The 21,925-nt window shown below is 40.6% G+C and overlaps 1 protein-coding gene across 3 annotated transcripts in view; it reads left to right on the top strand.

Moving 5' to 3' along the window:
• mavs (mitochondrial antiviral signaling protein) overlaps positions 1-13,563 on the top strand; it is a 32,118-nt gene extending 18,555 nt beyond the window's left edge. For 2 of the 3 annotated variants that reach the window (XM_034195595.1, XM_034195596.1), the window contains 2 exons: positions 9,266-9,933; positions 12,660-13,563. In XM_034195595.1, the coding sequence (XP_034051486.1) occupies positions 9,266-9,933; positions 12,660-13,370 (1,379 nt within the window). In that variant the 3' untranslated portion in view covers positions 13,371-13,563. The remainder of the gene's footprint in view (positions 1-9,265; positions 9,934-12,659) is intronic. The other variant, XM_034195597.1, reaches the window with a different exon arrangement.
• The last annotated feature ends 8,362 nt before the right edge of the window (positions 13,564-21,925 follow it).

Raw genomic sequence — 21,925 nt, 5'->3', positions numbered from 1 at the left:
GTTGCAACTTCAAGATAATTTGAAAAGTAAAAGTAACTGCTATGGTTTTTGCCATTGCAGTTGAACAGATCTGCTCCCACTCTTTCAAATGGTCTGGGCACAGGGTATTATTGTGTTGTCCTTTTCAGTCTCTTTTCTGATCTCTTCTGTTCTTTCACTCGGCACAGGAAGTGATGACATTATCATGTCAGCATACTGTGCATCTGGAAAGTATTCACAGTGCTTCACTTTTCCACATTTTTTGTTAGTCTTTATTCCAAAATGGATGAAATTCTTTTTCCTCTCAAAATTCTACACACAGTACCCCATAATGACAATGTGAAAGGTTTTTTTTTTTTTTTTAGATTTTTGCAAATTTATTAAAAACTAGAAAGGTATATTAAATGCACATCTGATCAGTGCTGTGGATATACCTTTGAATCCTGGTGAAATAAATAGACTACACCACTGCGTTCATAGCGCACAAATCTCTGCCAACACTAGTTTCCAATTCCACAAATTTTTACCTTGGAAGAAATTTTCAAGGTCAAAGTTATATATGTAGTTCTGAATATACAAAACCTAAAAAACTAACCTCAATCTAAGTAAAAAAAAAAATTCATCAAAAGGGCTTTTCAATGTTAAAAAGAGTCAAATATCCCCTACATCTGCAATATGGATCAGATGCAGATCAAACTTAGTTTATTCATTGAGAGTGTCAGTTTTGCACCTTATTGTCATAAATGATTGAGATATAATGCAAAATGTACATTAAATGGACTTTAAGATTAAATTCAAATGTCCACAAAATTCATAATCTGGATCAGATCAGGATCAGACTTTGTCAGGTGATAGTGAGTGTCAGTCTGCACCTCACTTTCAAATACGAGAGTAATTGAGTAAGATATAATGTAAAATATACATTAAATGTGGTTTTCAATGTTAAATTTAAATGGCCACAAAATCTGTAATCTGGATAAGATCTGGATCAAACTTTGTCAGTCGATTAAAATATACCATCCTGCACGGGTAGCATGGCGGCTTAGTGGTTAGCACTGCTGCCTCACAGGAAGAAGGTCATGGCACCACCTAGAGTTTGCGAAAAGGCACCTGACACCGTTATGCTGGGTAGTGCATTTTTAAAGAAGGCTTGGAGACGGTCTGTGTGGTTTTCTGTCTGAACAGCATTATGGGTAATGTAGTTCGCTATATCCCTTATCAGCACAGAACACAATTATGTGAAAAGAAGCTGTGGAAATTCCCCAGACTGTAGGCAGTATGGCATAGCCCTGTAAACAATAATAATTTTAAAAACCAGGATGGAAAGTGTGGACAGCACACATACCGACTTGCACAATAATGTCCAGGAGCTGCATCTCATCACTATTATCATCCCTGCTGGATCCACTGTCCTCTCCTCCTGGCAATTAGGGAATAACCCTGTTGTGTCTGATTTGCGGACATTAATGCTGGATTTTACGGTCACAAATTGAGTTAACGCATCGCTGGTAAAACTCAGTTTGCGACCGTAAAAGCCACCATTAACATCCGCAAATCATCAGACACAATGGGGTTATTCCAATTATAATTCAATTCAGTTAACTTTCTGTAAGTAATTCGACCTGGATCCGTGTTTTCAGTGAAAGACTGCTTCACCACTGAACCTCTAAACACACAGAATAATATAGTTTGATAAAACTGTTACATAGGCTGTAGTTTTAGGGAAATGTTGCTTGATTCCTGGTTCTGAGTCATCAAATAATCATCGTTAGTATTGTATTTATCGGTTATCACAGCAGTAATTGCAATATCAATTACTGCTGTGAATTACATCGGTCAGTGAAGCTTACCGTAGCAACAGCGTCTGCATGCCAAACTGGAAATTCTGTGAGCAGACCCACAGATTTCTCCATTTTATCTACTGCATTGAGTAATTCTGTATCAAAATCCACATCAGTACTTTCTTATGGTAGCTTAAATTCATCCATTTCGGCATCGTCATCGCGCCACCAGTTTCTCTCACTCGCAGCTGACAGCGCCATTATTGACATCTGTGTAGCAATGCAGTCAGGGCGCAGAGTAATACAACAAATGTGAATACAACAATAATACAAGTGTTTGCCACCGTCAACACGATATTTTATGGTCGGAAATCTCATACGATTAACCAATCAGATTTGCGTACCAGGTGTAATTGGATTAGAATGACCAATCCTCCCCTTGTATGATCCTGCACTCGCTGGGCTCTGTGATCAGCTCGAAGCACTCCCCAACTCATGCACGGGCTCCTGAGATTCTCTGGAAATGCTCCCTGCTGTGCTGCAATGGTCACCTCTCTGTAAATTGCTATAACCCCCTTTACATAGGGACGGGATCTTTCCAGTGGTCCTTGTCCAGACATGAAATTGCATCTAATGCCGCATGACTCCAAAGCGGTGCTCAGCTGCTCTCCTCTCTGTATCCTCTCACAAACCACCATGATTGCAATGGTCGCTGTGAAGTATGAAGCTGCACCTGATTTCCACAGAAGACTCGCCAAGCCCAGAAGACACACACATACCACACAGGCCACCCAAAAACACCTGACAGACCACTGCATGACCATCCAATGGACACGCATGACCTTGGCAACAGCAAATCATCAACTGTGACATGAGTTTGGATGTGAACTCGGAGAAATAAGAGCATATCCTTTCAATATCACAGCCAGCGGGTGTACGATGATCTGGGCTGTGTGCAGTGATTTTTATGATTAAAGCTCATTTTATAAAGCACAAAATGAGTTGATGTCCACAGAATTCATCAGAAAATTTTGTGCATGTTCAAATCTGAGCCGAGATCAGGTGTAGAAGTTTGTCTTCTACTTTTCTTGCAGCTGATACTTCATTCTGGACTTCTGAAAGCTCCGGTGTCAATTTAGCGCAAGTGCACGTGAAAGCATGTCACATCAGACAAGTAACTAATGTGATGTGTAGCACTAACTAATAAAAACAACTGTCATCATGAAAGACAAAATGAGCTAAATATTAAATAATTTTTTTTTTCTATGTATCTGTATGTGCACTGTATGTGTGTGCAGGGGTTTTGTTGTTGTTTCTTTTCCCCTGCTGCCATGTGTCCGACAGCACCTATCTGAAACACATTGCATGGAACATTTTAATATATGAGAAGATACATTAAGTTCATTGTGGACTCACCACAGTTTTGTCCTTTTTTTCATGAATTGTATAATCCAGAGTTTAACTCATGCAGAGAAGACAAAAGCAGTGAGTTTTCTGAAAAAGACAACAGTCGTGTCTTTTTTCAGTCCCTGCAATGGGTTTTGGAAATTTCTGTTTTTCATGGCTGTCAGTTGTTTTCAGTGATATAAAGTCTATTGAAAGTGATATCATTTTTCTGCAGATTTAGCTGACGTTTCCCTTGAATGACAGGGAAACGCATACGTACACAAGCACACCCACACAAGATAAATTTAAACTGACGAGTGTGGAAAATGAACCATTTAATATTTAGCTTGTTCTATCCTCTCTCTCTCTCAATGCACATGAATAGTGAGGACAAACTGCTCAAAATCCAGAATATATGTCAAAAAAGTGGCAGACCTCCATGGAAATGTGTGGTCATCTGTAGTGCACAAACTCCACAGGAGACAACGGCACACACCAGGGTCGCTGACGCAGTTACACAGAAAGGTGTTTTTGTGTCACCTCTGCAGATCATCCTGTGTAAAGGGGGCATAAGGATAACACAAAATGGCATGACACAATTTCATTGTGGTCCTCCAAAAAAGAAAAGAAAAACAGTAAATCTTGTCCATCCTACTGACGTGTGCACGGCCGGACTGCACGACTGGGCTGATGCATAAAGCCTACTTACATTGGATGGCACAGCTCCTCCTGGGCCAGACAAGTGTTGTCCAGCCCACTGACATGAGTGAACAGAGGGACGGAGCTGGCCCAGCTGCAGAGTCAGGTGGCTGGAGGCTGCTGGGCTCACTCAGCCGCTTCCAGAAGTGCTGTTCCTCTCTGATCATATAACAGGAAAAGTGTGTCATCAACCCCTCACAAAGTTCTCTCACCATTCTCAAATGTTACGACTACTTTCAGAGAGCTTTACTGTGTCCACAATGGCTCTGTGAGTATAAGTGCATTACTATTTTGAACTGTGAGCTTTGATTGGCTACAAAATCCAGGTAGCCTGATGATGTGTGTTATGGGAGCTGTGTAACTTTAACTGTGTTTAAACCTTAAGCTTTAAGTTCAGGTGAAGTATACATGTATAGAGTATAAACATCTCAGGAGCACTTTGTGCTGTTGTTGACTGTGCAAACAGTTATTACAGACTTGAAAGCTGGTGTGTCATAACTGGGAGCACAAAGCTCCGGAATGTACATGCAAACCATTATTTGTTTTAAACACCTTTCCCATTGAAGAGAAAACTCTGATATGTAAACAATGACTAAACCTTCCTTGTCGTGCTGCTTTAAGAGTGCTTGCTCAACATTTTCCATCAAATATTTAGTGATATCTACATACATGTTTACACCGGTATTTTTGCCAGTCGTTCCATCAGTCAGTTTCAGGAGGTTGGGTGTAACAAGTCTGCATTATCTTGTCCAATTTGTTTCATCTCTTCAGTGGTTAGAACACAGAGCTTATTTACAATTATAGCGCTGTATACAAAATATGTAGGTTTGTCTCTGTGTTCACCATAAAAACAGAGACCTCAGCGCTTACAAAAAAGTTTCAATTCATCAACATCCCACTTTTTAAACTTATGTAACCTGCACCGATCACTCATGTTTATATTGCAGTCTGTCATCTTTACCATGTTGGTTGGTAGCAGTGGCAGACAGTCAATCCCGTAATGCACAGCATGGATCGAGATGCGCAATTTGCTTATTTGGCAAGAACCTTATTTGCCTCAGCAGCTTGGAAATTCAAAATTCAGGCACAATGCCCCATGACTCAAGTGAAGGGATAGTGATGCCCAGCGAATGTCACACAACTTCTTGCAAGTCCCTCATAAATGTCATTCCCAAGCTGTTGAGACTCAGTGAGATAGTAAATGCTCACCTTTGATGACGTGTGCACTTTGTTCTCTTCACAAACAAATCCTGGTTTACAGTGTACTTGGTAGATGTCGGGCTGTAAAAATACACTTACCTCACAGTACAATACACATCACAATATTTAAGTGCTGACTTGAGACGTGTCACAATATTTAAGAAATGCAATTCAGTAAGTATTACAGTTTGATACTAGAATATTTGATTTGTTTCCTTTTTGTAAACCAAGACCACAAAGTGAAATAATACATGTCTAAAGACTATATATCATGAATTGCATTTTTGTTTAAAAAAAAAATGTATACACAGTAGTGTTCAGGATAATAGTAGTGCTATGTGACTAAAAAGATTAATCCAGGTTTTGAGTATATTTCTTTTTGTTACATGCGAAACAAGATACCAGTAAATTCAGTAGATTCTCACAAATCCAACAAGACCAAGCATTCATGATATGCACACTCTTAAGGCTATGAAATTGGGCTGTTAGTAAAAAAAAAAAAAAGTAGAAAAGGGGGTGTTCACAGTAATAGTAGTGTGGCATTCAGTCAGTGAGTTCGTCAGTTTTGTGGAACAAACAGGTGTGAATCAGGTGTCCCCTATTTAAGGATGAAGCCAGCACCTGTTGAACATGCTTTTCTCTTTGAAAGCCTGAGGAAAATGGGACGTTCAAGACATTGTTCAGAAGAACAGCGTAGTTTGATTAAAAAGTTGATTGGAGAGGGGGAAAACTTATACGCAGGTGCAAAAAATTATAGGCTGTTCATCTACAGTGATCTCCAATGCTTTAAAATGGCCACAAAAAAAAAGAGACGCGTGGAAGAAAATGGAAAACAACCATCAAAATGGATAGAAGAATAACCAGAATGGCAAAGGCTCACCCATTGATCAGCTCCAGGATGATCAAAGACAGTCTGGAGTTACCTGTAAGTGCTGTGACAGAAGACACCTGTGTGAAGCTAATTTATTTGCAAGAATCCCCCGCAAAGTCCCTCTGTTAAATAAAAGACGTGCAGAAGAGTTTACAATTTGTCAAAGAACACATCAACTGGCCTAAAGAGATATGGAGGAATATTTTGTGGACTGGTAAAATTGTTCTTTTTGGGTCCAAGGACCACAGACAGTTTGTGAGACGACCCCAAACTCTGAATTCAAGCCACAGTTCACAGTGAAGACAGTGAAGCATGGTGGTGCAAGCATCATGATATGGGCATGTTTCTCCTACTATGGTGTTGGGCCTATATATCGCATACCAGGTATCATGGATCAGTTTGGATATGTCAAAATACTTGAAGAGGTCATGTTGCCTTATGCTGAAGAGGACATGCCCTTGAAATGGGTGTTTCAACAAGACAATGACCCCATGCACACTAGTAAATGAGCAAAATCTTGGTTCCAAACCAACAAAATTGCCTTGCAGATGTGAAGAAATCATGAAAAACTGTGGTTATACAACTAAATACTAGTTTAGTAATTCACAGGATTGCTAAAAAAGCAGTTTGAACATAATAGTTTTGAGTTTGTAGCATCAACAGCAGATGCTACTATTTTTGTGAACACCCCTTTTCTACTTTTTTTTAACTAATAGCCCAGTTTCATAGCCTTAAGAGTGTGCATATCATGAATGCTTGGTCTTTTTAGATTTGTGAGAATCTACTGAATCTACTGGTACCTTGTTTCCCATGTAACAATAAGAAATATACTCAAAACCTGGATTAATCTTTTTAGTCACATAGCACTACTATTATTCTGAACTCTACTGTACATCACATTTTTGATGCAGCCCAATAATAGGTGGCTGCATAAAAAGTGGTGAAAAGGCACTTAACTGGTATATCATGATGTTGCCACAGCACACCATGCAGGGAACTGGTTTTAAACCTTTGATATTTTTTTTTATGTTCAAAGTGAAAATTGGATGTTGTTTAGTGCATCCACCCCATATCGGCAGGCACTTCTGATCAAAGAGATGGACAACTCTGGGGTTCGCACATCTCTGGTCACCAGGGATGTGCGAACCCCAGAGTTCACATTTTGGTCCACCACACTTAAGGGTTGATCATGGACAGTCTGTCTCAACATTTAACCATACATACTTACTTTATTCTTAATTTGTTGCAGTTTATGGCTGCTGCTATTTTAAGTAAATACTCATAACTGCTCAGTTTGATCTCCACAGAAATTTCTTCAGGTCCGCTATTATTTTTTTCTTGTGGCTGTTTGGAACATAGGTGATGTCATGACTCAGATTAGGTCTATAGTACATTTCGCCCTCTGGTGAATGAAAGTGGTACTGCATGTCCACCTTGTTTCCTCCAGCAACTGAAATTGAATTCTATCCATTTTGGACTTTAAAAATCGATTCTTGTATCATAAAATTAAATAGCAACCAGTCTGATATGTGTACACTTGATACTGTCATATCCCAGAGGTCCTGGTTATTGCTTGGTTGCAAGATGACTTGTGAAGTACAGGGGCTATGTGTGTTTCCCCATGTAGAATTACAGTTAAGTCAGGAAGGGCTTCTGGCACAAAACGTGCCAAATCCCAATGTGGATCTCTACTGGATCTGCTGTGGTGAGCCAGTGTCGCAGACCGAACAGTCCCCCTAAAAATCAGTCCGTTCTGCCTTCACTGCGCATGCGTTGTTTCTGAGCGTCACCAGCAAGTCACTCGTTTCTATCTCAGTAAGAGATATCTGAAGATTTGAGCGCACAGCAGCTGCTGCGGGCCATATAGCATTTCAGAGCAATAATGACTCACCAATTATCACCTCGTTTTCTACTTAAAACGGCCGCGTTTCTACTTAAAACTGACTTTAGAATGATTTAAGACGTTTTACCTTGTCATCTGATGGTTAATAATCACATTATTCCCTTTGAACGCTTTGGATGTAGAGATTGCGTCTCAGACGTGCTGCTGTGGTTCCAAATGACACATTTCTAGGGGGGGGACAGTTTGGTCTGTGACACCGGTACGATTGGGGCAGCTGAAACACAAGTAGAGATTGCCCCCACACCTAGATGGTAGACTGTGTGTATGGCATCATAAGGATGACCAATTTGCTAGCATCAGCATTGTGGGTGCCATCTGATGGTGGTGGGGATTGTTTTAACCTACCATCCCTGGTTCTCAAGACCAGATACCTACGTGGCTCTACTCCTTTAATTTTTTTTTTTAGATATTTAGATATACCTTAATATACACTCGTAGAGTTCTACCTTAGAATTGGCATGTATTATAGAAGATATACCTTACTGAATTTTCATGGATGGATTTTACTGACACAATCTTAATGCATTCATCTGCCACAATTGGCTTATCTTGTAGTATGATAATGCACAGCCCCATGTTGCAAGGATCTATACACAATTCCTGGAAGCTGAACACAGCCCAGTTTTTACATGGCCTGTGTATCCCCTAGATATGTCACCTATTGAGTATTTTTTTGTATATGGACAATCAAGTTTTCCAATTCCTGCCAATATCCATCAATTTTACACAGCTTTTGAAAAGGAATGCACCAACATTCCACAGGCAGCAGTCAATAAACTGATCAACTCTATACAAATGAAATATATCATCGTGTGAGGCAAATGGTGGTCATACCAGATTTCAGTACCTAATAAAGGTTTGCACATTTTAGAGTGACCTTTTATTGTAACCAGTACAAGGCTCACCTGTGCAATAATCATGCTGTTTAATTGGCAGGTTTTGATATGGCACACCTGTAGATGGCTGGTTTTTCTTTGTAAAGTGCTAATTATTACAGGTTTTACCAAATATGTCAACAAAGTTTGAGGTTAATAAACCTTTGACTGGTGCATTGAAGAAGTCTTGGATCTTTTTACATCAACTTATGAAAAGTGGAACTGAAAATGAAAGTGTTCAGTTGCACTCTTGTTGAGTGAGTTACTGAACATGAATCTCCAGATTGTAAAATCTCTGACTTGTTGATTTTCAGGTCAGGTGTGTAGGTAAAACATTATACATAGATGTCTCATTAGCGTTCACAACATACCAAAAAAAAAAAAAAAAACACAGAGGGAGAGGGAGTTTGCCATTTTTAAGGGAAATTTTCATGCACAGCTGTTTGTGCAGCCAGTGATCACTTAAATAAGCAATGATTATAGAATATTTTGTTCCATAAATTTTTTTGTTTCTCAGAACACAGAAATTTAAATCAATGAAATAAAGTTGTTGTTTTGTTCTTTGTCATAGTGCCCAATCCCATTCCAGAGAGTGGTAGCAGCAGAGAAGCATCTATTGTTCCACCATCTGAAGCCTCAGTTCCTCCACAGCCAATCATCCAGGCACTGTCAGAACTAGTTGCCCATACGCCACCTTCTTTGCAAATTCCTGTGCAGCCAGCATCCCCCCAGACATCACCAGCACAAGCACCAAAAGCAGCTTCCCCACTTCAGCTGGTACCTGAAAACCCACAGCCTCCTGAAGCAACTGTGCCCATTCCTCCATCCCCTGAGACCTACTGCTATCCAGCGACCACACCTTCACCACCACAGAGAAGAATTAATGCACAGCAGGAGCCAAAAGCAAACTTTGATGAGCTGAAGTATGGTCATGAAAGAGGCGATGATGTGAAGGATGGTCATAAAATTGGCATTCCAAACATTGCAAGCACACTTGATTGTGAGGTTTCTGTGAAAATTCCTGAACCATCACATCCTGACAGACAGGATAACCCATCTTATTCTGATCATCTCCGTACACCAGCCATCAAGGTCAGCCCATCGCAGAATGTCCCACTAAATCAGGCCGTTGTCATGACACCAAAGAAGCCTCCAGTTCAGGAAACCACTCCACCTCGAGACATGGTACCTTCTTCTGTTCTGCAGCCTGGACAAACCTCTAAACCTGCTGCTGGACTGGTACGTCTCAACTACTTAATAGGAAAATATCAAATTGCTATTTTTTTTTTAATGTCTAAAAGCATGTTGCTGACACAAACGTTTAAAAAAGTGGAGGTGTTTCTGTTAGGAAAGTGTTGAACTTGTGGAGAGACTCACTTATCTTGCCAGTGACATTTATGTCTCTGGGACATCAGTCGTTAGATCGAGAAACTGGACAGAGATATTTGGCGATGCCAATACATTTGCAGGAGAATGAAGGTCCAAGTCTTGATGCTTCTTGTATGGTTGTGAGACTTGGAAACTATGTTGTGTGACTTCCATGAGAAAACATCAGCTCTAATATTTTTGCCACTTTGTGCATGATCCAGTGAGCAGATTCTTAAGCACTGAGGACCCCAGCAACTGGAAGAGGTCAAGGTGATGCCCAGATTACCCCTGGTTGCAGGAGGTAGATGATTAGTTTTGACAGATGGGGATGGACTTGTTGTCTGCTTTGGTGGGTGTAATCATGGATCCAGGGCTGTTCCATGGTCTGGTGGATGCAGCAGTGTGGACCACTAATGCATGCTCCTGGACCTGACCTGTGTATTTGTTTTTAAATCGTCTTAGTAGTGAGGTGTTTTGGAAAACTGATACACAGTTTAGCCCTTGTGATGAGATATTAACATAGTTGACTCTATTTAGTATTTTTTAAATATACGCAGTATGACAAGAGAATCCAGGCAAAAGACAACTTGAAAATAATTAGTGCATCCAGAAAGTATTCACAGTGCTTCACTTTTTTCACATTTTATGTTCCAGCCTTATTCCAAAATGGAGTAAATTCTACTCACAACACTGTCAGAACCAGTGGTGTCTCTGCGAACACCACTGATGACGAGTGACTGCAACGAAGTCAGGCCGATTTGTCATGAGGCATGTCCGGTAGGCTTTTTTGCAGTTGCGCACTTGGGGGGTGTTTGTCAGCAATGACAACATGAAAAAAGTTGTTTTTGGAAATTTATTTAAAAAGAAAAGAAATCACATGTACTTAAGTTTTCACACCCTTTTCTCACTACTTTGTTGATGCACCTTTGGCAGCAATTACAGCCTCAAGTCTTATTGAATATAATTCCACAAGTTTGGTGCACCTATCTTTGGGCACTTTTGCCCATTCCTCTTTGCAGCACCTCTCAAGCTCCATGAGGTTGGATGTGGAGCATCGGTGCACAGCCATTTTCAGATCTCTCCAGAGATGTTCAGTCAGATTCAGGTCTGGACTCTGGCTGGGCCACTCAAGGACATTCACAGAGTTGTCCTGAAGTCACTCCTTTGATATCTTGGCTGTGTGCTTATTGTCACTGTCTTGCTGAAAGATGAATCGTTGCCCCAGTGTGAGGTCAAGAGCACTCTGGAACAGGTTTTCATCCAGGATCCTTTTCTTCCTGTTAAAAGGGAGTTTTTCCTTCCCACTGTCGCCAAGTGCTTGCTCATAGGGGGTCATTTTGACCGTTGGGGTTTTTCTGTAATTACTTTATGGCTTTTGCCTTACAATATAAAGCGCCTTGGGGCGACTGTTTGTTGTGATTTGGCGCTATATAAATAAAATTGATTTTTGATTTGATTTGATGTCTCTGTACACTGATTCATCTTTCCCTCAATCCTGACAAAACTCCCATTTCCTGCCACTGAAAAACATCCCCACAGCATGATGCTGCCACCACCATGCTTCACTGGGATGGTGTCTGGTTTCCTCCAAACATGATGCCTGGCAGTCACAGCAAAGAGTTCAGTCTTTGTTTCATCAGACCAGAGAATTTTGTTTATCATGGTCTGAAAGTCCTTCAGGTACCTTTTGGCAAACTCCAGGCGAGCTGCCATGTGCAGTTTACTAAGGAGTGGCTTCCGTCTGGCCACTCTAACATACAGGCCTGATTGGTTGTCAGGCCTGGTTGGAGAGATGGTTGTCCTTCTGGGAGGTTTTCTTCTCTCCACAGAGGAATGCTGGAGCTCTGACAGAGTGACCATCAGGTTTTTGGTCACCTCTCTAAGGCCCTTCTCCCCCAATCGCTCAGTTTAGACGGGCAGTCAGCTCTAGGAAGAGTCCTGGTGGATCCAAATTTCTTTCATTTACAGATGATGGAGGCCAATGTGCTCATTGGGACCTTCAAAGCAGCAGAAATGTTTCTGTACCCTTCCCCAGAGATGTGCCTTGAGACAATCCTGTCTCAGAGGTCTACAGACAGTTCCTTTGACTTCCTGCTTGGTTTGTGCTCTGACGTGCACTATCAACTGTGGGACCTTATGTGCCTTTCCAAATCATGTCCAGTCAACTGAATTTACCCCAGGTGGACTTCAATTAAGCTGCAGAAACATCTCAAGAATGATCAGTAGAAACAGGATGCACCTGAGCTCAGTTTTGAGCTTCATGGCAAAAGATGTGAATACTTGCGTACATGTGATTTCTTTCTGGGTGCACTGTATTTTATGCAGTTAATTAATGGCTACAGTCATTTTTATGGCTGCAGAAAATGGTGACATTACATTAGACTAAACTACACTCCTCCTAATACTCGTCCTTTATTTATGCACTGATGCGTGTCTGCACTGTGCTGTTGATGGATGTCTGCTCACCATTATAGCGTTTCACTCATTCAGTGCCTGAGTAAAAATGGGCTTTTAATGACATAGAAGAGTTAGAAAAATACTGAAATCTGTACAACATCAAAACAAAATTAAACATGTGATATTAATGTAATCTGCAGGATTTGCAAAGGCACCCACAGGCAGAAACCACCAACACAGCCTCCAACCAGATGATGGACGCCTCTTGCCTTGATGACAATACTGTTTGTCTGAGCAAACCAGGACAACTCATCAGTGTTCAACCACAAGATCACACCAGTCCGACTATTGCTTTATCCGGTGCACAGGTGGAGCCATATTCAGGTAATAGTGATCGTCTAGAAATAAGCAATGCTGACTCAGACCCTGGGACCGCCATCCATGTTCCTGCATGCAGTGTTGGTAACCCCACCCCTCTCAGTGGCATTTATGTACTGCCGTGCCAGGATAATGACACTGCTGTGGAGACTCTTCGTTATAATGAACCAGAAGAGAATCACTACGAGTCCCTCTGCCAGAGCTCCTTGGATTTGGAGGATGTACGAGAGAATGTGTTACATGTGGTTGAAGAGCCATCTGTTCTTAACCTAGATGGCCGGGCCTCGAGGCTGCAAGGTGAGATGGCCAAAGAAACCACCTCTGCACCACCATCTGCCACCGCTGTGAATTTAACCAGCCCCTGCAATGCCAAGTGCCCCCCCTCTGAGCCTGTGCCAGCTGATTGCAAACCAGAGCTGAAAAATCTTCAGGAAACTGAGGAAACAATGTCTTCCAACTCAAAATTGTACTTTCTTACAGCAGTAGGAGTGGGTATTGGTGCACTGCTGTTAGTGTGGAAATGGAAGAAATAGGGATTTTGATATTAAAAGAAGGGAGGATTGCACTTTGAGGTATGTGAGCGAGGATCTTAAAGGTTTGGTGGTTTGTAGTCCTTGGACTGCTGTGGCTGAAGGCACCTGTTTAATAATTACTCGGTATAATAGCTGACTTCACAGAACTTTGATCATGCCATTATAAATCTAAGTTGGACTATGACTGCTTGTTTTATGTTGAAGACCTTTGTGTTCAAAAACAATTTCCACTTAATCCCATCAAAGGAATGTCTTCAAAACCTGTGAGATTCACAATCACTGATAGGTTTGCTGCATATGTAGCAAGTTATAAATTTATATTAATAAAGTAACACCTTGCTGGTCCATTGAGCAACTTATTATTTAGATTGTTGGCTGCTGTCCAGTTATGATTAGCCAAGAATATGAAGGACAGAAAGTATGCTTATTGCATTCTTATGTTAATGTGGATATTGAATGCACTGTCTATATTTATTTGTACCTGCACTGTATATGTAAGTAACTACAGTACTGTGCAAAAGTATTGGGCACCGTGTGTGTGTGTGTTCGTTCAGAGTGCACACAATATGCAAGATATTATGTGATCACTCTTGCAACTGTGTGTGAACACAAGTTACCTGAAGTACTTGGTAGAAACCTACCCCAGAGGTACGTATGACCCAATGAGGAGATAAGCTGACTGCATTTTAAGGTTGCTGCTGGAATAGTCTCGAGTCTCCCATGACCTTTAATTGGAGTAAGCAGTTGCAGATGAGTGTGTGGTGCATAGTAACAACATTTTAGTGATTATTATTGCTGTACTTGGGAAGCAACATGCATTGAGCTTCATGCATTGAGCTTCATGGGTCGTCTCCAGTGGAGGACGAGGCAGCATCCTTTGCTTTTAACATGCTCCTTTCAAATGAACGGGCAGCTTCTCCTTCCACTCAGTTTGATTTCACTGACAATCTGCATTGAGGGTTACACCATTAATACTTTTAGAAACAAGTCACTGTAACATTAAATGTGTATTTTGTTTTATGTCATCTTTGCAATTAATCTACAGATAATGTGTGCAGAATCATGGGGGTGCTCCGTATGGACCGCTCTGATCCCTTACATCATTAGTTCTGGTGCTAAAGTTCTTACTATATTCTTCTTACTTATAAGGTTTTGAATAATCAGGTCCCATCTTATCTTAGGGACCTCATAGTACCATATCACCCCAATAGAGCGCTTCGCTCTCAGACTGCAGGCTTACTTGTAGTTCCTAGGGTTTGTAAGAGTAGAATGGGAGGCAGAGCCTTCAGCTTTCAGGCTCCTCTCCTGTGGAACCAGCTCCCAATTCGGATTAGGGAGACAGACACCCTCTACTTTTAAGATTAAGCTTAAAACTTTTCTTTTTGCTAAAGCTTATAGTTAGGGTTGGATCAGGAGACCCTGAACCATCCCTTAGTTATGCTGCTATAGACTTAGACTGCTGGGGGGTTCCCATGATGCACTGAGTGTTTATTTTTATTCACCTTTTTTTGCTCTGTATGCACCACTCTGCATTTAATCATTTGTGATTGATCTCTGCTCTCTTCCACAACATGTCCTTTTCCTGATTCTCTCCCCTCAGCCCCAACCAGTCCCAGCAGAAGACTGCCCCTCCCTGAGCCTGGTTCTGCTGGAGGTTTCTTCCTGTTAAAAGGGAGTTTTTCCTTCCCACTGTCGCCAGGTGCTTGCTCATAGGGGGTCGTTTTGACCATTGGGGTTTTTCTGTAATTATTGTATGGCTTTTGCCTTACAATATAAAGTGCCTTGGGGCAACTGTTTGTTGTGATTTGGCGCTATATAAATAAAATTTGATTTGACTTGACTATATGGCTGTGACACTTCAATGTAAATTAATGACCTGAAGTGATGATTGGATGCCTTTTGTACTAGGTCTCTTATAGAATCCTCAGGTGCTGCTGGAATGGATTTCTGCCAATCAAGTGGTTATTTGTAGAGACTCACCTGAGGAGTATCATTTGCGTACTGAGGGTATGTCGGCGACAACATTTTGGTCATGTGTTTTGTTTCTTTGGGCGTGATCCAGCACACAGGTGCCTCAGTGTTGAGGACTGCAGAAACTGGAAAAGGCCAAGAAAACACTAAAGTTTCACCAGGTGGGTGCAAATGCAGTAGATGGTTACTTTTGAGAGATAGGGATGAACCTGTTGGGGTGGTTGCTATCTAGGCTCTGGGGCAGCTCTGTGGTGCAGTGGATGAGGCAACACTTGGCATTGATGCCTGCTTCCAGACCTCACCTGCTGGTGTTGCCTCATACATGGCAACAAAGATTGTTCAATTTCAAAAAATGATTTTTAAAGGTTGGTAAAATGTAATCCTGGTTCTTATAATTCACAGAATACTTAAAGCATGTAGTTTTAAAGATAAGTGGATACACATTTTTAAATGAATTGTGATGTCAAAATATAAGATAACACATTGATACCATCATTACAGTACGTGATGGGAAAATTGCACCTTGATTTAAATTACACTGTTATAGTGAAAGAGAGAGCACAGTATTAGTTTTAAGGCCACACCTGGTTTTGAAGATGACACTGTATTCAAATACAACTGTAAGTCTAAGGAGTAAGGAAATGTTAATAGAATTCCCAGTGATGTCATGGGGAACTCCGATGGACTAAAATAGTTATGGCAGTTCTCGATGACTCTGTGTAGCTTGGCCACCGAATGTGTGTCCATTTTGACACCAAAACGCTGTGTAGCGTGATCATATTTAGGCAAAATGCAACATATGCACCTTTGTTGACATTTGTTAGTCTCATTTGTTGAAAAAGGAGGAATTATTGGACAGGATGGTAAAATTTTGTTGACCCTCTCTGGTCTGTCCTCATTCGACCTCTTCCCCTGAAGGTTCAGTCAGAACGTATCAGCTATCATGCTGATTTTGGTGGCTGTGTGATGCGTGACTTCTCAGAAAAACATGATTATGAGATCAGGCTTCAGATTACTTTTAAAGTCCTACGCACATTAACTGTGCTTAGGAATTTTGCACAGTACTGTATATAGATCTTTATTCATGACACTGAAGAAAACTGTCACAAAAACATTCCAAAGCAATTCTACGTCTGTTCATTTGATAATGAACACTCAGGTGAACACTCTGGCTGCAACTTACGGTTGTTTTCCTGATTAACTGATTAGTGTTTTGGTTCTTAAAATGTCAGAATACAATGAAAAATGTCTGTGTTTTCCAGAAATCAAGATGATGCCTTCATATATCTTGTTTTGTCCACAACAAATAGATATTCAGTTAACTGCTATATAGGAGTGAAGAAACTACTAAAATAAACCAAAGTATTTACATTTAAGAAGCCAAAATCATAGATTTGGGTATTAAAAAATTACTCAAAACAATTAATCTGTGATGAAAATATTTAATAGAAATTAACAGTTGCACCTCAAGTGAACACTGCTTAATTTTAAGCAGTTAACGTTTTGCAGATGTTCTGATTATTCTCTCGTAAAACTACTATCTGATTGAACTTTTTTGGCAAGATGTTATGTTTGCCAGTACAGACACATTTCTTCTCATTTACCCAGAAACAAGTTTGAAGGGGTTTTTTTCCAATGGGAGAGGTGTTTATTTTAAATAACACTGGGGAAAATGACAATCCATTGTGTCATTAAAGTTGTAATGCAAAATTTTGTGAACTGTTGTAAATAAACCTTCCAAAAAGGAAAGTGTGTGCTGGATTCCTTCAAAGAAACAGTGGGCCAGTGTAAACTGTCCAGAGTGTGTTTGTCACATCTGTGCTTTCATATAACCAAGTCAAGTCTTGGCCTGAGGACCACTGGTGCCAGTGCTTCTCCACAGATAACCGTGGGACCAAGAAGAAAGGAAAATAAGGGCAAGAGACTTATGACACAAGATTGATATTCACCTGCTTGCATAAGTGAAAGTCGAATTCTGATTCTGCGTATGACTTCCAGAAGTTGGACTACATGAGAAGCATTGTTCAAATTTCAACACTTTTTTGTGCATTAAGTAAAATTAAACCATTTAACAGAAAGTGTCAGGTTACTAGGAAGTTGAAGCATCAGCTCAAGGGCTCATTACGATTCTAGAAGTGTACAGAAGTGGCAGCAAAAAACAGTTGGAAGCACAACAACTTTGGTACCTGTTTGGTCCACCTTCCAACATTGCATGGAACAAAGACTAGTATCTCACTGATGGACGATGGGGGGAGAGGAGGTGGAGATGTAACATCTAGTTTATGAGCCAGTCATCAATTTTGACCTAATTGGTACCACGTAAGGTGACGAAACAACACTCAGAATCCAGCCTCAGTGTACCATGGCCTACACAAAATGTATGACAACCATCCCAGGATGGTAGCTGTAGCCAGCTTTGGGTCAATGAAGAATTACACCGAAGTCAAAATGTAAAAATGCTTCAATCATGTTGAAAACTATACTACGTTATTTGATCATAATGTAGAGCCATTAATTCCACCTCAGGCTGCTGAGGGAGCCTCGAGGTGGATTTGGATTAAAAGGTCCGAGAAGTGGGCCAACTCTGCTGGGACACAAGTCGGGGACTATTCAGCCCTGACTGGGTCACCTGAAGGAGGGTGTCTGATGTTGTGAGACCAGAAACACCTGACGATCTCAGGAAACATGATGTGTCCCAGCACATCTGTTACGGATGTATCTACACTATATATAGTGAGGAAAACAAGTATTTGAACACCCTGCGGTTTTGCAAGTTCTCCCACTTAGAAATCATGGAGGGGTATGAAATTTTCATCTTAGGTACATGTCCACTGTGAGAGACATAATCTAAAAAAAAAAGAAAAAATCCGGAAATCACAATGTATGATTTTTTAATAATTTATTTGTATGTTACTGCTGCAAATAAGTATTTGAACACCTACCAACCAGCAAGAATTCTGACTCACACAGACCTCTTAATTTTTCTTTAAGAAGCCCTCTTATTCTGCACTCTTTACCTGTATTAATTGCACCTGTTTGAACTTGTTTCCTCTATAAAAGACACCTGTTCACACACTCAATCAATCACACTCCAACCTGTCCACCATAGCCAAGACCAAAGAGCTGTCTAAGGACAGCAGGGACAAAACTGTAGACCTGCACAAGGCTGGGACAGACTACAGGACAACAGGCAAGCAGCTTGGTAGAAGACAACAACTGTTATGATTATTAGAAAGTGGAAGAAACAAGATGACTGTCAATCTTCCTCGGTCTGGGATTCCATGCAAGATCTCACTTTGTGGGGTAAGGATGATTCTGAGAAAGCTCAGAACTACACAGGAGGACCTGGTCAATGACCTAAAGAGAGCTGGGACCACAGTCATAAAGATTACATTAGTAACACATGATGCTGTCATGGTTTAAAATCCTGCAGGGCAGCAAGGTCCCCCTGCTCAAGCCAGCACATGTTCAGGCCCGTTTGAAGTTCACCAGTGACCATCTGGATGATCCAGAGGAGGCATGGGAGAAGGTCATGTGGTCAGATGAGACCAGAATAGAGCTTTTTGGAATCAACTCCACTTACCATGTTTAGAGGATGAGAAAACCCCAAGACAACCATCCCAACTGTGAAGCATGGGGGTGGAAACATCATACTCTGGGGGTGCTCTTCTGCAAAGGGGACAGGACGACTGCACTGTATTGAAGGGAGGATGGATGGGGTCATGTATTGTGAGATTTTGGCAAACAACCTGCTTCCCTCAGTAAGAGCATTAAAGATGGGTCATGGCTGGGTCTTCCAACATGACAATGACCCCAAACACACAGCCAGGGCAACTAAGGAGGGGCTCCATAGGAAGCATTTCAAGGTCCTGGAGTGGCCTGGCCAGTCTCCAGACCTGAACTCAATAGAAAATCTTTGGAGGGAGCTGAAACTCCAAACCTGAAAGATCTAAAGAAGATCTGTATGGAGGAGTGGACCAAAATCCTTGCTGCAGTGTGTGAAAACCTGGTGAAAACTACAGGAAACGTTTGACCTCTGTAATTGCAAACAAAGGCTACTGTACCAAATATTAACATTGATTTTCACAGGTGTTGAACTACTTATTTACAGCAGTAATATACAAATAAATGATTAAAAAAGAATCATACATTGTGATTTCCGGATTTTTTTTTTTTTTTTTTTTTTTTAGATTATGTCTCTCACAGTGGACATGCACAAAGACTGAAAATTTCAGACCCCTCCATGATTTCTAAGTGGGAGAACTTGCAAAATCACAGGGTGTTCAAATACACACACACACACACACACACACACACACACACACACACACACACACACACACACACACACACACACACACAATATATATATATATATATAGTGGGTGTGTGTGCAGAAGAGTTAATAACATGGCAAATTTTGATTTGCATTCTTAAAACTAAGGCTTTTAAGATATAGGTTCAAAATTATTGTTATCGCTAATCCAGAGACTGGTTCTCACAATAGACACACTATATTTTTATAAAGTGAATTTATATGTGGATAAAACTGTCAGAACTCAATGTACAACTATATTTAAACAAATATGACGAAAGCCAGAGTATTATAAGAGAGATATTCAGGACTGCTGCTTCACTATTTCATTAAAATGAACAAATACGTATTGTTTGATGAACGCCATCAGTTTCAAATCTGTACCTGAGACATCTATTAAATGCACAAAATTGCTTCATTATGTTTAGCAAGACCTGTCAAATGTCAATAAATCAGTCCTCTGTAGTGCAATAAATACTTTCACATATGTGTTAATATGCCACATGCTTACGATTTCATTTATGTATTTAATTTAATATGAGCATTTATCTCATTAGGGGCAAATGAAGAATTTTTTGAATCATTGTTTCGGAATTGAGATCACTGCTCGAAGCTTAATCAGAGCGGTTGTAGTGATGCCGGTTTGCTGCATAGCAGAGACCCAGAGGTAAAAAACAGGCTGCGTGAAGTAAAAAGTCCCACTAAACAAGCTGATTCTGTTGAGTTCAACTCAGATACCTTCGTTAATTCGTATCACCTGTTTTTGTGCACAGGTAAGTAAGACCCTTCGGCTGCTCCCTTGTTTTCACTCAGGGTGACTACAGCAGATTTTGGCACACGTTTTTCGCCGGATGCCCTTCCTGGCGCAACTCCACATTGGATGGAGAAATGCGGCAGAGGTGGAGAACCTTCTACACAGAAATCAAGCGCAATAACCACTTGGCCACCACCCCTGCACTATTTGCATGGCAGGACATTAGCTTTTGGAAGCTCGGGTTTGCCATTACTGTTGCATATATATGAAAGTCATTATATTCAAAAAGGCCATTTTTATATTCAAAAATTCAACTTTAAGATGTCTGTAACTTTACTTTGACTAGATGTGAGTCAGATTTTCAATATGTGAAATGAGCTGTGTGTCACATGTGGGTCATTTAAATGTACAAGGACACACATTCAAGGGAGATAATCCGAATTTAAAAGATTTCATGCCTTATTTAGTCACTACATTGCTTTTCCCTGCAAATACCAAGGAATGCATAGCATTAACAGAAACGATTGGTGGGTCTGACAAATTTCATTATGGAAATTTCTAATTTTGGTTTACAGGTGAGTTCCAATTCTGAGCCAAGTCACGAGCTTTTAAAAGAATTTGCAGTCATTCTTTGGTAGTTTAAATAGGAATGTTGGCACACTGGGGCATGTGTAGACTTGTACATGTAAAGTAGATCTTTTGTTTGCAGGTGATTTTTTGAAGTCTTGTTGTTCCTCTTCTATACCCTCTATCTACGTCCAGAGGCCTGTTGATGCTGATGCTTATATCCCCAGATTCTGTAGCGTGAAGTGGGTGGGACTCTATGATTTCCCCTGGACAAGAAGGCTAGTCTGAGTGACATTTTGGTGGGTGGGTACATGAAATCATTCAATGTTTTGTCATTACCCATCATGTAATGTATCCCGGCCTGCACTGTGTAAAATAGTTGGAATCGTAACAGTTTGTTTCTCTCTCAGAAGTGGCTATTCGTACATAACTGTGTTAGTATCTTCAAATTCTACTCATGCGTAGCAAAGCCTTGTTATGATTAGGGGTTATTGTTATGGTAGGATTAGGATTAGCGGTTGTGGTTAACTTAGTTTAGGAATCTAAGTATCAATAGAAAACACACATACAGGTACACTCATGATCACATTACCTATATTGACCAATGAAAGAGATGCAATGTATCATTAGAATTTCACTATATGAATATGGCAATGTACGGATATCCACTGCCTTCTCTGTAATGATGTATGTGGATTCACATTTTCAACACTAATATTGGACAAACTTGCAGGAATATGAGCTATAAGGACCATGATGTAAGATCACCAAAGCCTGTGGGGAATGACACCAAAGCAAACTGCAACCGCCAATAACTTATTCAGTGGTTTCTTGCATGAATAGTCAAGAAGACAAGAAATTGAGTGATATCAGGGGTGCCAAACCAGAGCGCCTCCAACGATTTTGTGTATGCTGCAATACATGGGGCCATGAAGAGATTGTACGTTT

The sequence above is a fragment of the Thalassophryne amazonica genome, chromosome 19 (genome assembly GCF_902500255.1).
Source record: "Thalassophryne amazonica chromosome 19, fThaAma1.1, whole genome shotgun sequence".
In the NCBI taxonomy this organism is placed as follows: Eukaryota; Metazoa; Chordata; class Actinopteri; order Batrachoidiformes; family Batrachoididae; genus Thalassophryne; species Thalassophryne amazonica.
The sequence above is the reverse complement of the archived record's forward strand: the minus strand, read 5'-3'. Positions and strand labels throughout refer to the sequence as shown.